Genomic DNA, 15,927 nt, shown 5'->3' with positions numbered 1-15,927 from the left:
TAGACGCCCTAAAGAAGGGGTTACTAAATGACTTAGTTTTAATAATACTTACGTATATTATAATTAACTTAGTTATAAATAGCGACGTAATATTAATAAGCGTAACTAAGGATTAAAAGCTATATTATTAAGACTTTAACGACTTACTTTTAAAAAAGAAGGCTATTTTATTACTAAATAGAGTATTATACGACTATTATATTAAGTTAAATAACGTAGCGCTTATTCCTTAGGGACCTATTTACTTATTATTAAACTATAAACTTAAGATCTTACGTAACTATTTAATAAGAATAGAGGCTAGGGGCTAAATACGCCCCTTTATAAGCTTAGTGAGAGTACTTATTTTTTTATATTTAAAAAAAGTTATATTTAAAAAAAGAAGAAAGCTACGACTTTATATTAATTATAAAGTAATTAATAAAATTATATAAAAAAATAAAACGCCGCTATTACTAATTAAAAAGATATTAAATAAACTATTTAATACCTCTATTTTTATAAAACTAGACCTTAAAAACGCGTATTATTATATATATATAGCCGAGGGCGATAAGTAAAAAACGGCTTTTTATATTAAATATGAGTAATTTAAGTACTTAGTTATACTTTTTAAACTAACTAACGTACCCGCAACTTTCTAAATATATATTAATAACGTTCTAAGTAGCCTAGTTAATACCGTTTATATTATATATTTAAATAATATCTTAATATATAATAACGACTACGTAATATATAAAAAGTACGTACGTAGCGTATTATAAAAACTATAGTAATAGAACTTATATTTAAATAGCAATAAATATAAGTTCTATATATTATATATAGGATTTTTAAGGTATATTATATTTAATAAAAATATAAAAATAGAACCCGCGCGTACTAAAGCTATAGTAAATTAGTTATTTCTAAGGAGGGTTAAAAATATATAAACGTTCTTTAAATTTACGGGGTTCTATTATAAATTTATTAATAACTATATTAAGATAACGGTACTTTTAATAAACTTATTAAAAAGAATAAAACCGGAATAGTTAGAGCTATTAATATTTATTATAAAGTCGTTTAAAAAGCTATTAATAATATTTATTAATACGCTAATATTATAATATTTTAACCTTACCCTATTTATATAATTATAAATAAACGCTTTAGCTCGAGCTATTAGCTTAGTAATTACGTAATTATTTAAAAGTAATTAGTATTTAATTACTTATAAGTTAAGGAAATTAACGGATATAGAGAGCTATTATAATATAAAAAATACGGAGCTACTAACTATTATAAACATACTAAAATATTAATAATATTATTTTATTTATAGCTAAAATTAGGTCGTAATATTTATAAATTATTTTAACTTATAGTTTTTAAATATAAAAAAGAGATTAAATAGGAAATAGCTACGCTAACTAAACGAACTCGTAGCGTTTAATATTAAAATTAAGTTTAAATTAAGTATAAAGAACTTAGTAAATAGACTATTATAAAAAATTAATTATAATAAAAATAATAATAATAATAAAGTAAAGGAGCTATTATTAAAAATAAGAAAAGACTTTTATAATATTAAAAATATATAAGAGCCTTTTAAAATTATAATAATAAAATATATAAAAACGAGCTATAGGAGCGGCTCTTAAATAAAAAGAATAATAAGTATTTTAAAAGCAAAACTAATAATAATATAAAAAATAAATAAAAGAGGTTAAGAGTTTTAGCTCAAGAGAACTTTAAAAAGTATTTTAAAAAACGTAATAGGGTTATAAGCTTAGGGCGTTAGAGTTATAATATAATATTTAAAAAACTATTTAAGCTTATTATTAAAATTATAAATTACGAGCTACTCGTTTTATAGAACTTTAATATAATAAGAGTATTTAAAATAGTAATTAATAAAAAGGGGTTCTTAATAATAAATTAACTACGGGCTATTTAATAAAAGGACGCTTTTCTAAAAAATAAGTAGTAAATTAAAAAGAACTAATAACTTTATTTAATTAAAAAAGAAATAGAGCTAAGTATATAACTCGAGAGGGCTATTATATTATAATAGCTATACTTACGTATTATTATATAAAGGGCTAAAAAGGGAGGTTATTAAAATATATTATAATATACTTATAATAGGATATTATAATATAAAGTAAATAATAATACTACTAAAACGCTACTATTATTAAAATAAAATAAGTAGGGATATAAAAAGTTATATTAATATTTATATAATATATTAATAAATAAAGCCTTATTATTATAAGCTATATAGCTTATTATACCCCCTATTTACCCTAGTTAGGCTATAATAAGAGATATTATTAAACTTTATTATAAGCTTATTTATATTAATTACGTTAATTAAGAGGCGCCCCTACGACGTAGTACTTATTATAATAAATTAATTTATAAAATATAGCGTTTATATTATTACGAAAACGACCTTTATAACCTAAGGATTTATAAACCTCTTATTTATAAAGATTTTTATTAAGTTTAGAATATTTAAAGGGATCGTTTTTAATAAGGGGTCGTTATTTATAAATAAGTTTTAGACTTATTTTTATTATTTCTTAGTAATAAAAAGGCGTTTTAATACTACGTTCTATTTATAAACGGATAGTTAAATAGAACGATAGAACTAATACTTAGAATAGTACTTTTATTATTTTTATATTTAAAACTAATTAGATTAAATATAACGTCTTTACTTAGTTAAGTTTATATATAATAATACTTACTACTTAATAATCTATAAAGCGCTTATTAAGGCCCTATTTAAGTTCTTATTTACGTACTTTATATTAATTTTAATAGGGGCTCGAAATAATATATAAAATATCCTAGTTAAGGAGCGTATAGCTTAATTATAAGCTAATTAAAAAGCTTTATAACCCCTTATATAAAAAGTACGCAAAATATATAAATAATAAGTTAATAAAGCTAAAATAAATATATTATATAAAGTAAGTAATTAAGTATTATTATTAAAGAAGAATATTAATAAGTAGCATCCTAATTAGAAGTTAGTTAATAAGTATTTAAGCCTATTTAAAGTTAAATTAATAATTAAAACGGTAGGGGTTATTTACTAACTAAATATATTAATTTAATATAAAATATATAATATATTTTATATATTCTTATTTAAGCCGTATTAATATTATAAAAAAGCCCTTTAAAAGCCCTTACTTATTAAAAATATAAACGGGGAGCTATTTTGTAAAATAAAAAATATTATATAATATAAAGAGCTAAAAAGGAGGTAATAATACTTAATTTAATAAAAAAGATATAATAATAATAAAAATACGTAAGAGCTAGCTAGGTATATTAAAAACGTAATATTAATTAATATATATAAAGAACGAGTTTTAATTAAATAGCGCGCCCTAGCTCTTAATAAACTTAATAACGTAGTAAATTAGTTATTAATAATAAAAAAAGGGGGTTATATAGTTATAATTAAGTAATATAAATACGCTAATTATAAACTATTTTCTTAATTTTTATAACGTACGGGAGGACTACCCTTATTTATAAAAGAACCGCCCTTATATATAAAAGGGCCGCCCTAGTTATTATCCTAAGGGTCGTTATAAAAAAGAAATTTCCTTATTATTAACGAATTTATAAATAATTAGTTATAAATATAAAGCGCAGGCGGGGCGACTATATACTAATTAAAATATTATTTAAATAGCGTACTTTATTATAAATAGTACGAAATAATACGATTATAATATTATTATAAGACGAAAACGTAGTATAAAAAGAGCTTATAGCCGCTTTATTATTATTATTATTAATAATAGGGGTTAAATAAGCCTCTTTATTAGCGTACTTAAACGCCCTTTACGTATTATTAATAATAATTTAATAAGTTTATTAAAATTATAAAGTAATATTAATAACTTAAATAATAATAATAATAAAGTAATAATAAAGTAATAAACCTCTAAATTATAAATATTATTATTTAAAACGAGAGCGGTACTTTATAAAGTTCGGATTATAAATTCTATAGACTTAGGGACTTAAAATATTATTAATATAATACGTAAAAAAGTAACGGAGTAGTAACTATATTAAGTACTTACTATATTTTTATAAAAATAGTTCTATATAATATACTTAATATAATATATATTAAATTTTAAAAAAGTATTAAATAAAGGAATAAACTAAGGGCTATAAATTACTAACTTAGCTAATTATAATACTCGGCTTTTAAATTAAATACTTTATATATAATATAAGTAAAATAAAGAAGCGGGCGTACCTAATTAACCCCGATCTTCTTAATATTCGCTTTTTTTTTTTAATAAGAGTTTATAATAGTTAGTATAAGTAGTATATAAATAATAATATATATACGAAATTAGGGTAAATAAAGGGGATATTAAGCTTTTTAAATAGATTATTATTACCGCTACTACTAAGTATACTTATAATACTAATAACCGTTCTATTATGAATAATAATAACTTTATAATAAGGAGCTATATTTGTATTAAAACGAGTTAGTAGCAAATATAGAACGACTTTATAAAAGACTTACTTAGGTACGAGAAATATATAAAAATAGGGATTTAAAAAATATTCGTTAATTATAATATTTATATAATAAGGGAATAGTATAGACGCTAATAAAAATAAGAGACTATATATAAAAAAAGTAATTATAAAAAAAAAAAAGAATTTTAAATTATAATAGCTTAAAAAGGGGTTAATATTAATAAATAAAAATAGAGCGACGACTACTTAAATATTAATAATTATAAAAACGGCCTATAAATAAAAATAATTTAAATATAAAATTATAAAGCTATTATTTAAAATAAAGGGTTTATATTTAAGTTAATAAGTATTATTTATACTCGCTCTTATATTATATATTTAAAAACCTCTTAAATAAAGAATTAATATAGTATATATAAATTATAAATAGGTTTTAAAATAAAGCTTAGGGGAGGGAATACTTTATTAAACTTTATTAATTAAGTTTTATTAATTAAAAAATAGCTTAAGAAGTATAAAAAGAGGGACTAAGTAATAAAAAAGTAGTTTAGGTATATATAGAGCGTTAGTAATATATTTTAAGGGAAGAGTAGATTTTAGTAATTTATTTTTTAGACCTTAATAGTAGTTAGCCTCTGTGAGCTTCTTCCCTATGTTATATACCTATTAATAATGTCCTCTACGTCGTCGGTTTCCTCTCTATCTTAATAGTGCTAGGCGTCATGGCACCCAAGAACTCGGCCTCGTTCGTCTTTACTGAATTCGTCAACTCCAGTGGTTGGGAGAGTGATGGCGTCTCATGGCTCGTCGGACTCATCAGCGCCGTCTATCCCTTCCTCGGGTACGCTCACCACCTCCTCATACCGCTCTACAAGCGCTGACACATCTACACAGTTACGACGCCGCCTGCCACTTGGCCGAGGAAATGCCCAACGCCAGCCGCAACGTCCCAATCGCCATGGTCGGCAGCGTCGTCGTCAACGGCATCATGGGCCTCGTCTACGGCACCGTCCTCCTCTTCTGCACCGGTCCCCTCGAAGCCCTCCTCTCAACCCCGACAGGGTTTCCCTTTATGCAAATCTTCATGGACGTGACAAAGTCCTACGGCGGCGCGACCTTCATGTCCCTCATGATCATCCTCACCGCCATTGCCGCCACCGTCGCCGGCATCACGTCCACCTCACGAACGCTGTGGGCTTTCGCCCGAGACAAGGCCACGCCGTATGATCATTACCTCAGCAAGGTCAATCAGCGCCAGCAGATCCCCGTCCACTCCGTCGTTCTCGTCACGGTTCTCCAGATGTTGCTTGGATTCATCTACCTCGGCAACACAACCGCGTTCAACGCTATTCTGTCCATGGCTATCATCGGGATGTACCTTAGCTACATCATCCCCATCGTGTACATGCTGGTGCACGGCAGGAAGAACTTGAGCCGTTCCGACTTCGGCCCCTTCAAGCTTGGTCCCGCCTTGGGCCCCATCTTGAATGTCATCAGTCTGATCTGGATGACTGTGGTGATCATCTTCAGCACCTTCCCCTCGGCGATGCCCGTTACCCCGCAGAACATGAACTATTCGATTGTTGTAATGGCTGGGTGGCTGGCCTTTGGCGTGTTCTACTACATCTCATTTGGGCGGAAGAAGTTCGAGGTACCCGCTGTTGATAACGTTGTGACTGGCGTCTCCGTTCACACGGAAGTTGTAGTTTAGAAATATGCGAGAAGGAATAGTTGAAATTTGAAAAGACGGAAATCGATGGAACCTTAGGTCTCTTATGATTGTGTATCAAATTAGTCCCTGAAACCTCCGTGAGATCTCTTCCGGATCTCCAAGTGACATCCCCTGATCATTCCCTCCAAAGAAGCCGACAGGAAAGGAAAGTCTGAAGGCGCCGGGTGCCCAGAATTCGCTTGCCCGAAAGCGTCGAAGAGGTTCATGAGGTCATTGCCCATGTTGAACATGTCCGGCATAGAGCTTGCTGTCGGCGGGCCAGCCTCGTATGCATCCCACGTGGCTTCCGTCCTCCTCCCATCGCGCTCGCTTTGACCGACAGTCTGCTCCGATCCGTCGACATGGCCCTCATTCGGATCTGTCTCCCCATTGTCGACTAGCTGGGGTACGTCGCCCTTCTCAGGGTCACTGCGCAGGCCCAACGACTTGATGCTCGGCATGAGCCCTCGAATCGTCTTCCACAGCCTCCGACTGGCATGCCCGTGGCGCGAGAACCCCTTCACCAGCTGTACAGCTTTCAAGAACTTCTCCTTGCAAGGTTCAGTAAAGACACCCGGTGCGTGACACACAGCCAGGAGGATCACCGCCAAGGCGCTCATCAAGAAGTAGTTGAAAGCGTGCTGCTGCCGCGCATAGATGTCGCTCGTCTCGTTCAAGTGGACAAGTACTTGTATCGTGTCAAGAGCAATCTCGGTGACGAGCTTCGCGCTCTGCATGTCTGCTTTGATACTGGCGGTGCTCAGAACGTGGTGGCGGTGGATGAGCGTGCGCATGTGGTTCCCTCGCAGGTAGAGCAGAGTACGGAGGCGATGCACGCTGCGGGGCTGGATCCTGGGAGCAAGGCCTAGCCTTGGGTGCCGAAGCTGCAAATCTTCCGGTATCGAATTGAGCCAGTTCAGTGTCATGAAGTCGAGGAACGCCACCGTATCCTTGGGGATGAATTGTGATGGTGACTCGAAGGGCGGCAGCGCCTCCCAGACTTTCGAACAAAGCCTGCCATAGGCAACCATACACCTCAGGTAAGGATACTCGTCCCCCTTGATCGACCATAGTCAGTACCTTTGTCTGCAAGAAAGATTGATCAAACAATGGGGGAACTTACCGGCTCTGGTAACTCAGGATCGATGTCACGATCGATGAGCCCAAAAGACAGACTCGTGCCGAAGCTCCATCGGCGATCTAGTACGTAGACACACCAGAAGCATCGCAGAGCTAGGTCCCTCTCTTTGGGATCCTTGAAGTTCTCAAGGAGGATCGCGCGACGATGCAGACCGATTTCCAATACTTCCCGCCCAGAGATGCCGATCGATCTCCATGCCAGTAACTCCTCGCCGCAGTGGAACCAGTAGATGCTCTGATGTTGAGTCAGCAAAGGATTGAAGGCCCCAGTGGCCACTTGAACCAGGTCGCAGGAGACGCAGAACTCACTAGCATAGTCATGATCTGGAGCTCTTTCAGGTCGATAAAGGCTTCGCCAGACACACGACACACGATCGGCTCCACCGCATCTACCAGCTTCGTACTTATGGCATTCTGGCCTTGAGCCTCCATCACTATAGAGGTAGCAATCGCTACTTTGACAATCTGGACATCCTTGAGCTCAATTTTTGGTCGATCCCCGGCAGAGATCGAGTCTGCGCCCGCCGTCGGGTTCTGCTGGGCTCTCACAAAGTCGAGGATATGCGGCAAGTTGGCAGAGACATCGTTCATATTGGTGAATGGGTACACAGACTCAACGTCATCCTGATAGACATCAAGGAGCCGAAAAACCTCGTCAGCCTCGAACGTCAAAAGACAATCCAGGTCCTTTTGCGATGCCGAATGCGAGGCGGGGTGGTCTGAGGTTTCGGAAACCGCCCTCGCAGAGGCGGCCGGCGATGCGGATCTGCTCGTTGGCGACGCATCGCGCGTCTGGATGTGCACGCGGGAGAGCGAGGACTCCGCGATGCGAAGGCTGAAGGCTGACCTGGTAGGGCCGACGAACTGCGGTTCTCTCGGTTCGCTTGGCCTCCGGTTGGATTCGCTCGTGTACAGAGGACTTGGATGTTGCGGACCGCCGAGGGCGGCGGGCGACCGGGTGTTGATCTGTGTGATCTTTCCGGTGAGCTCTCGGAGGGACGAGGTTAGGCTGGCGACCTGCTCTCGCAGAGTTGCCACCTCGTCGCTCAGGTTCTTGTATTGTGAGCTGTCACGACCATTAGTCTACTGGATCGGTGGTCGGAACATGGGAGTGCTTCATACGGGTTGATAGATTCATCTCTCTCGTTGGTGACCTCGCGATCTCTCAGCGGCGTCTGCTGCGGGCCAGGAATGAAGATACATTCGGCGCCATTGGAGAGACATCGCCGGCACACGGCCTGGTGATCTTCCTTAATACACTTGAGCTTCCGCTTCTTGCACTCGTTGCTTTTTCCCGGTCAAACTCTGTCAGCGACATGTCTTTCCGACGCGATGGTCACCTCACCGACGGTGTGGATTGGATGTCTTTCCTTACCAGGCGACGGGGGTGTACTTGGCCCTCTTGGACCGCTGCACCTCGGCAGATGCAGACGCAGGGGCAGGACGCTTCTGTACCGATGCGGATCCCGCGGCCGTCGACGGCGGCGTCACGGCCTCTGCTGCGTCCGCGTCCGGACCCATGTTGCCCTCTTCGCTTACAGTGTTGCAACTGGGGGCGCGGTCATAGGCCCGCGGAACAGATGAGGTCAGTCGGAATCGGTGGGTGTGTGCTGTGGTGATGATGTAAAGGAATGGTTCCGAGTCCTGTTGGGAAGAGGGGCGTTCCGGCAGTTATTAGTAAAGAACGCCCGCCCCTTATCAGCACAGTCCTTCCGGGCCACTACCTAGGTAGGTACCGTAATCAAGGTCCAGGCACGTCGGGAGGCGATAAACATCCCGTCTCCAACTTTCCACTCCCAGTCAATGGTACTTGTTTGCAATCGACGAGCGCGAAAATTTTTGACCATTCCATCAGATATCCAGGTATTTCTTCTAAGCTTTTATGCGCTTCTACTTGTTTTCTTCGCCATATCCAGACGCTTCTTCTGGCAGTAATAGATGATTGCCAACCAAGTTTATACGGAGCGAGTCAGACACCATTGACTGAAGTGGGATTTGTTCCACTGGCTGTGCTTCACATCCTCGAACCCGAAGACAATATAATGATATGTGACTTGCGGTCCACCTTCTTCTATACTTGAATCCTAGCGATTTGACAGTAGTATCGCCTTAGTCACAAATGCCTCAGCTGTTCGCTCTGGCCCTTGCTTGCACTAGGCAGGTTGTGAGCTTCCTCTCTCAAGCCCTTCCTCTTACTTCTCTTTGTGGTGTACTAGATAATCGAGATGTTCTTGCACGTACTATTGGGTTGCCGTCTATGTGTAAAGGCATTGCGTCTGATGGAATACCCCACAGTCAACTTGCGGAACAAGAGCAGCTCACTATTTAGACCCCCTCTGAGCCAATTGCCCGAATATGATACGACGCCATGGTGATCAGGGTCTTGTAGAACTTCTTTAACGCCGGGAAGACACCTTGATAGAATCGAAAAAGAGCCTAGCTATTCATCCGTGCTGTCTCGCTTCTCCGAACTTCGAGTTGGGGAAGATCTCTTTTTCGACTCGACCCAAAACCAGCCTCCAGCGATGAGGAATGTCAGAAACATGAGGGGAACGGTGACTTGCATGAACCTAGTCAGAGCAAGCCAGGAAAAGCTTTCGCCATCTTGATATTTGACAATATCCGTGCTAAAGAATGTCTTTATAGTGTTACATTAGGTTAGCGATTTGAGGCACGACGTCAGACCTGGCCAGATGATGATCAGGTCCCAGAGGTCAACGAACTTACACTGGAGAAAGTTGCAGGAAGATATATCAAAGTAACGACGGTGATTATCCGCATTGCGATTGCCTCAGTAGCGCTTTGATTCGCTTGCTCGAACATTTTGATGTTCAACTCGTACGCAACAGCGGCAGTTTGTCCCTGAAGGAATTGGATGAACTGCAAAGTGAAGGCTGTTAGGATGACTCGTAACAGTAAGTTGATCTCGTATTTGGATCACTTGCCGATGCTTTCTTGCGAGCTACGACTTTCGCCAGCCCTGTCGCCATCGAGGCAAGCATCTCGGCCTCATCAATGACCTCATCGACTTGGGATGCAAACTTATGAACCTCTTGTTGGCAGGCCCACCTCTCTCTATTAGGAAAGTTTTCATCGTGAACGAGCCCTTTATAGAATTCTCTAAACAGCTTCAAGACGTTGACGTTGAACGCCATTATTATTGCGGTTTCATTGGTTTTGTCCTCCCACTTTTGCACCTCCCCTAAAGTGGCCGAACTCTGGTTTTCCCGGTCAAAAGTGGCTTCGATATAGGCAATTTCCAGGTTCTATACCTTAGAGTTAGATGTCTTTGCGTGACCCAGGTGAGGAATACTGTGTAGCGTTTTACCAGATCATGTATGATCTTGCCAAGATCAAGTACGGCACGCTTCCATTGAGACGTGACCCATGCTGCAAGTGCCAAGTGCGTCTCAAGGGAAGATCCTAAGGCGTGGTCGATGGTGTCAAACTTCGACTGGTGCGCGCCCCTTTCGCGAAACATCTCACCTACACGCTCCTTTATCTCAGCATGGGGGTCACCAATCATCCAGACTTGAACGCCGGTACCGACGTCGAAGCGATGATATACGGCATACTGCTCGATAGTCCAACTCATGGTATTATCCACTTCTCCCCACCTAGTTACCTTGAGGTTGTAGCATAGCTGGAAGGCTCTGCCACTCCGATCCATTTGTGGAATACACATTGCTGGCGTTGGGTTTTTGAGCACCTTCGCGCTTTTGAAGCCGCTGAATCGCAGACCATTATCCTCAGTGTCTGATGACCCATATAGACATATGAAGTCCAGGAACTGGGGCATGACTTGGTAGTGCGTTAGCAAACGCCGTAGCATTGTCCCTGATAGCTCTAGGGGCGCTACCGCGCTTTTTGTGATGAGGAATCTGAAGTAGACATCCATGATTAGTTATACGTGCCTACCTACCATAAGTAAAAAGGGGAACAAGGATAGGAGTATTGAAAGTTTGAAGGGGACCCACACGAAACGGCACTTTGCATCTTTTTGAACACGAATCGATACCTGGGCCAGAGGCCTATTTGAGCCATTAACCAGGTTTTGCATTGGGTCTTGCGGAACATGACCAAGAAGGTCTTTCAGCTGATCATCATTAAGAACGTTGACTTTGGTAACACTTCCGTCGGCTGAGATGTCGCGTATCGGTACTTTTATTTTGTCCTCGTCTTGCAAGAACATGAGCCTTTCGCCATCTGACAGTCTCTCATGATAACCCTTCAAGATGGCATCTCCGTACGATTTGGCCTCGATATGGTTGCGGGGGAATGCAGTCAGTTCCAGATATGACTGCTCAAACTCATGTGGAAGCGCATTTGAGGTCGCCATTCTCCCGTAACATGACTTGTGCGTGATCGGATCCAAAGCGTGATGTTTTTACTCGAAAGGAGTACTCAGATGAGTGGGGTGCCTGTAGAACATCCCCGAATTGCACAGGAGACAATTGACTGAGAGAAAGGTTTAAAGTTCTGGCAAATATGAACCGAGCTAGTGACCTAATGAGTCTGTCCGGCGGGCAGTGCTTTTGAGGGACAGTTGCGTGGACCACCTACCCACATGCATCTTTCGACCTCTGTTCCGGCCTGTTCCACAAGAAGCAGGCTCTCGGAAAATGCAGTCCTGCTCACACCGCCCACGCCGGGCTCACCAAGCGGAGTAAATCACGAAGCCACATACATGCACATATTCAATATTATGTACTGTATACCAATCAGAGCTTAGGATCTATGTGTGGTTCTGCATACCCTCACACCATCTCCTAGACCCAGCGATATTTTGTTGTGCCCACTGGCATGCATTCTCTCTGAGAGCCCTCCCACCATTATCTGCTATGACTCTGGGTCAGGGGTGTACCTCTCCCTCGTCTCCTGTCTTGCTCGGTCGCACTCGTCCGTTTCTCTCAGTGTATCAATATCTTGTTTGTCCTTCTGCAAAATAGGATAATCAGTTGCATGCTCTGGATAGCTTATTCTAATTTCCGTTGGAGACTTAATGACACCAGAATTTACACTTACCTCTGACAGCCTTTTGGGGATACGGAAAATGTACGAGTCCGAATGTAAAGGCTTTGGTTCTTCGTTAGCAGAAGACACTTTTGATGTTCGATCTTGGAATCATCCAGCAAAACGAACCAATTCTTGACTTAACCTTGCTTCAGCTCCTTCTACTCTGAAATGATTGATAAGCCATTGCCGTAGCTCGGACTCTCTCAGGTTGTACGCTGGGACCTGATCTACAACCCATTCCTTTGGTTGTTGTGATAGTGACTTGAATGATGACTGTCTTCTCTGGCTTTTGAAGGAAAATCTTTGTGTGAGTGTCTGCTTTGGGTCTTTTTCAGTTGACGCATCGTTTGGTCTCGGCTTCCAACTCAATCTTTTCGATAATGTAGTATACATGGACTAGGAGAAAGAGTGCTGCCCTCATCCGCAGATTGGAGGTAAATGTAAGATGCGAATCTAGTTCCCGAGGCTATCGCTTCCAGGCAGCAAAAGCAGGAACACTTTCAGAGCAGACGTAGAAGGGGAGGTGTCGGGCTTATGAGTGTGTAGTCGCCTGAGCCTATTGGTCCCTCGTTCGCCTTGCCAAGTGATAGGCCGCGGCTAACTCGTCAGGCATAGATTTGTATTGTGCCGTGGTATGACAGATTGTGTGACCTAGAACGCCACCTTAGCTCACGAGTAAGATCACTGTATTCTCTCGAGCCAGTAAGAAGCCAATTATGCTGTTGACGTAGGCATGCCATACCTTACTGCTTGCCATGCTTATAGGACGATGGTTGAGGCCAGGCTCTCAATGGGCTGTGCATCTCACACCAAAGGGGTAGCGAAATCCGGCATGCATATGTGGCTCGAGCTGAACGGCATTCGTGCGGCGTTGCCAAACTAATTGCTTGTTCAACATGTCTTCAAATAAATTGCCCTGCCTCCAGCATGCCCAAGTACACAAAAAAGCCCCAACGTCTGACTTTGGCCACTTGATAGAGCCCACGTACGGATAGCTTGGATATGATGCTAGCTCAATAAGTCGCCACTAGGATCAAACCATTTGGATGAAATCTCACGACAGGATATATTCCGTACTCTGGTTCCACCTTATGGTTCAGACCTGACCACGACATCAACCCAGTCCGGGTGAAGCCATGGGCAACGTCAGGCTGTCAACAAACATAGCCCTATGCCCTTGCTGTCCCTCTCTTATCAAGTATCTGCTGAAGAAACTTGAATTAAGTAAAGACTGGCGTGAAGGAGCCCAATGTCCTGATTCCTCATGGTGGTCAGTCATCGCGATGCAAATCGCCTGTACATTCCCTGATGAACGGTGAGGGAGCAGGAGAAGATAGATGCTTAGGTAAGGCAAAGAACTCGATCTAAGCGGGGGAGGGGCAGAGCGGGCCGAGCGGTGTGAGCAAATGCGCAGGACCCCTAAATTCTTATCGCTTTTTCTGCAATTGCTTATCAGTGATACGCTAGGCTTAGCTGAGCGCAGTTTCGTCAGGTCCCTGCTTGTTCCAGGAAATTTTCCAATCAACATCACTCCCTCTTCACCACGGCACCTACGAATCTTCGCCGTTTGAGGACAGAAATCAAAGAGCTCCCCAAAGTACGACATCATGGATCGCAGAGGAAGAGGCTCGAACCAGAAGCGCGGTCCCCGACGCGACCGCCGCGATGCGCCGTACAACGAGTCTCCCAGATCGGGCCAGCCCGCGTCGGCCCCGGTAGCATCAGCAACAGCAGCCGCCCAAGCAACGGCGCCGCCTCTCACCGAGCCTGTCCCCCAAGATACACCGAGATTCGCCGATATGGTCGGCGTTGACCAGTCTCTGGTTCAGGCCATCACCCAAGATCTCAAGTTCGACCACATGATGCCCGTTCAGGCCGCTACCCTGGGCGAGCTCCTCCCTCCGAAGCGCGGCGATTGCCTCGTCCAGGCGAAGACCGGCACGGGCAAGACGATCGCCTTCCTCCTCCCCGCCATACAGACCCTCATCACGAACAACCGCGGCCGCGGCGCCGGAATCTCTCTGCTCGTCATCTCCCCGACCCGCGAGCTTGCCATGCAGATCGCCAAGGAGGCTGAGGCCCTCCTCCAGCGCCTCAAGCAGTACCGCGTATGCATCGCCATCGGTGGCACCAACAAGGACCGCGAGGAGAAGCAGATTCTCAATGGCTGTGATATCCTCATCGCCACTCCCGGTCGTCTCATCGATCACATGTCCAACGAGTACATCAAGGACGCCTTCCGCCATCTCGACACTCTCGTCCTCGACGAAGCCGACCGCCTCCTCGATATGGGTTTCATGCCCGCCCTGAAGGATATTGTCCGCGCTCTTCCCGATAAGACAAAGACCAACCGCCAGGGCATGCTCTTCTCCGCCACCATTGCCTCCCACGTCGAGCAGGTTGCTGGCCTCGTCCTTTCCCAGGGCTACAAGTTCATTTCGACCATCCCGGCTGGCGAGGCAAACACTCACGAGCGCGTGCCCCAGCACCTCATCAAAGTGCCCACCTTCGCTGCCGTTGCGCCGGCCATGGTCGGTGCTATCCGCGAGGAGGCTGCGCACGTCGGCCCCGAAACTTTCAAGGCCATCATCTTCGCCCCAACGGCCGCGCTTGCCGACTTCTACGGTGACGTCCTCAGCAACGTGCCCGGCATGCCGCCCACCGCCGTTCTGCACTCGCGTATCTCACAGAGCAAGCGTACAAAGACCACCAACGACTACCGCGACTCCAAGTCAGGCATTCTCGTTGCCACAGACGTTATTGCCCGCGGCATGGATTTCCCCGGAGTCACATCCGTGTTCCAAGTCGGCATCCCCGCCGATAAGGAGTCCTACATTCACCGTCTCGGCCGTACCGCCCGCGCGGGTGCAGAGGGCCGGGGCATCTTCATTGTTGCCGAGGTCGAGGGGTTCTTTCCGCAATGGACCCTCAAGGAGATCACTTTCCAGCCCCGTCCCGCCGACCTCTCATCCGCTGAGGCGGTGTACGACATTGCAGAGCAGCGCATCGACGAGGCGCAAAAGGCCAAGATCTACCAGGCTTGGCTTGGCTACTACAAGAACTGGATGAAGCCCCTCAAGTGGGACAAGGATCAGCTCGTTGCTGAGGGTAACACTTTTGCCCGTGACGCGCTTGCCTGCGCCGAGACGCCCGCGATTCAGAAGAGCACCATTGGCAAGATGGGTCTCCGTGGAACCAGAGGCCTGGTTGTTATTCCTGACGCGCCCAAGAGCCGTCACGGACACCGCGGCGGCGGGGGCGGTGGTGGCGAAGGCCGTCCCGCTGGCTCTGGCGGCCGTGGAGGTGGTGGTGGAGGCGGTGGTGGTGGCCGCGGCGGTGGAAGACGTGGTGGACGTTTCTAGATCATCACATGTTCACAGCCCTCTGTCTTGACTTCTCAGTCTTCTTTTTCGGGGAGGTATGTTCTGAGCTTGTTTACAGCAGCACTACATCACTTTTGATACCCTCATACAACTGTCTACGACGGGGAAATACGGGGATTCGTATACCTGGGATACACATACATCTGGAGGCATTGG

At 42.6% G+C, this 15,927-nt stretch overlaps 3 protein-coding genes across 3 annotated transcripts; 2 read left to right on the top strand and 1 right to left on the bottom strand.

The window, feature by feature from the left end:
* Nucleotides 1-5,243: 5,243 nt before the first annotated feature.
* On the top strand, nucleotides 5,244-6,232 carry CLUP02_00479 (amino acid permease; the record flags this gene model as incomplete). Its single annotated transcript, XM_049279527.1, has 2 exons — nucleotides 5,244-5,362; nucleotides 5,416-6,232. The coding sequence occupies 2 exons, from the start codon at nucleotides 5,244-5,246 to the stop codon at nucleotides 6,230-6,232; spliced, it is 936 nt and encodes a 311-aa protein (XP_049135484.1).
* Nucleotides 6,233-6,312: 80 nt separating this feature from the next.
* Nucleotides 6,313-13,128, bottom strand: CLUP02_00478 (fungal specific transcription factor domain-containing protein; the record flags this gene model as incomplete). Its single annotated transcript, XM_049279526.1, has 23 exons — nucleotides 6,313-7,290; nucleotides 7,356-7,607; nucleotides 7,682-8,438; nucleotides 8,495-8,659; nucleotides 8,748-9,016; nucleotides 9,109-9,181; nucleotides 9,490-9,525; nucleotides 9,586-9,812; nucleotides 9,879-10,010; nucleotides 10,100-10,266; nucleotides 10,314-10,638; nucleotides 10,701-11,253; nucleotides 11,314-11,712; nucleotides 11,777-11,870; nucleotides 11,940-11,965; nucleotides 12,031-12,082; nucleotides 12,136-12,170; nucleotides 12,237-12,310; nucleotides 12,398-12,448; nucleotides 12,515-12,689; nucleotides 12,754-12,841; nucleotides 12,900-12,989; nucleotides 13,062-13,128. The coding sequence occupies 23 exons, from the start codon at nucleotides 13,126-13,128 to the stop codon at nucleotides 6,313-6,315; spliced, it is 5,085 nt and encodes a 1,694-aa protein (XP_049135483.1).
* Nucleotides 13,129-13,995: 867 nt separating this feature from the next.
* CLUP02_00477 (DEAD/DEAH box helicase) lies at nucleotides 13,996-15,750 on the top strand (the record flags this gene model as incomplete). Its single annotated transcript, XM_049279525.1, has 1 exon — nucleotides 13,996-15,750. The coding sequence occupies one exon, from the start codon at nucleotides 13,996-13,998 to the stop codon at nucleotides 15,748-15,750; it is 1,755 nt and encodes a 584-aa protein (XP_049135482.1).
* Nucleotides 15,751-15,927: the final 177 nt, after the last annotated feature.

The sequence above is a fragment of the Colletotrichum lupini genome, chromosome 1 (assembly GCF_023278565.1).
Source record: "Colletotrichum lupini chromosome 1, complete sequence".
In the NCBI taxonomy this organism is placed as follows: domain Eukaryota; kingdom Fungi; phylum Ascomycota; class Sordariomycetes; order Glomerellales; family Glomerellaceae; genus Colletotrichum; species Colletotrichum lupini.
This window is presented reverse-complemented; position numbering and strand designations above follow the sequence as displayed.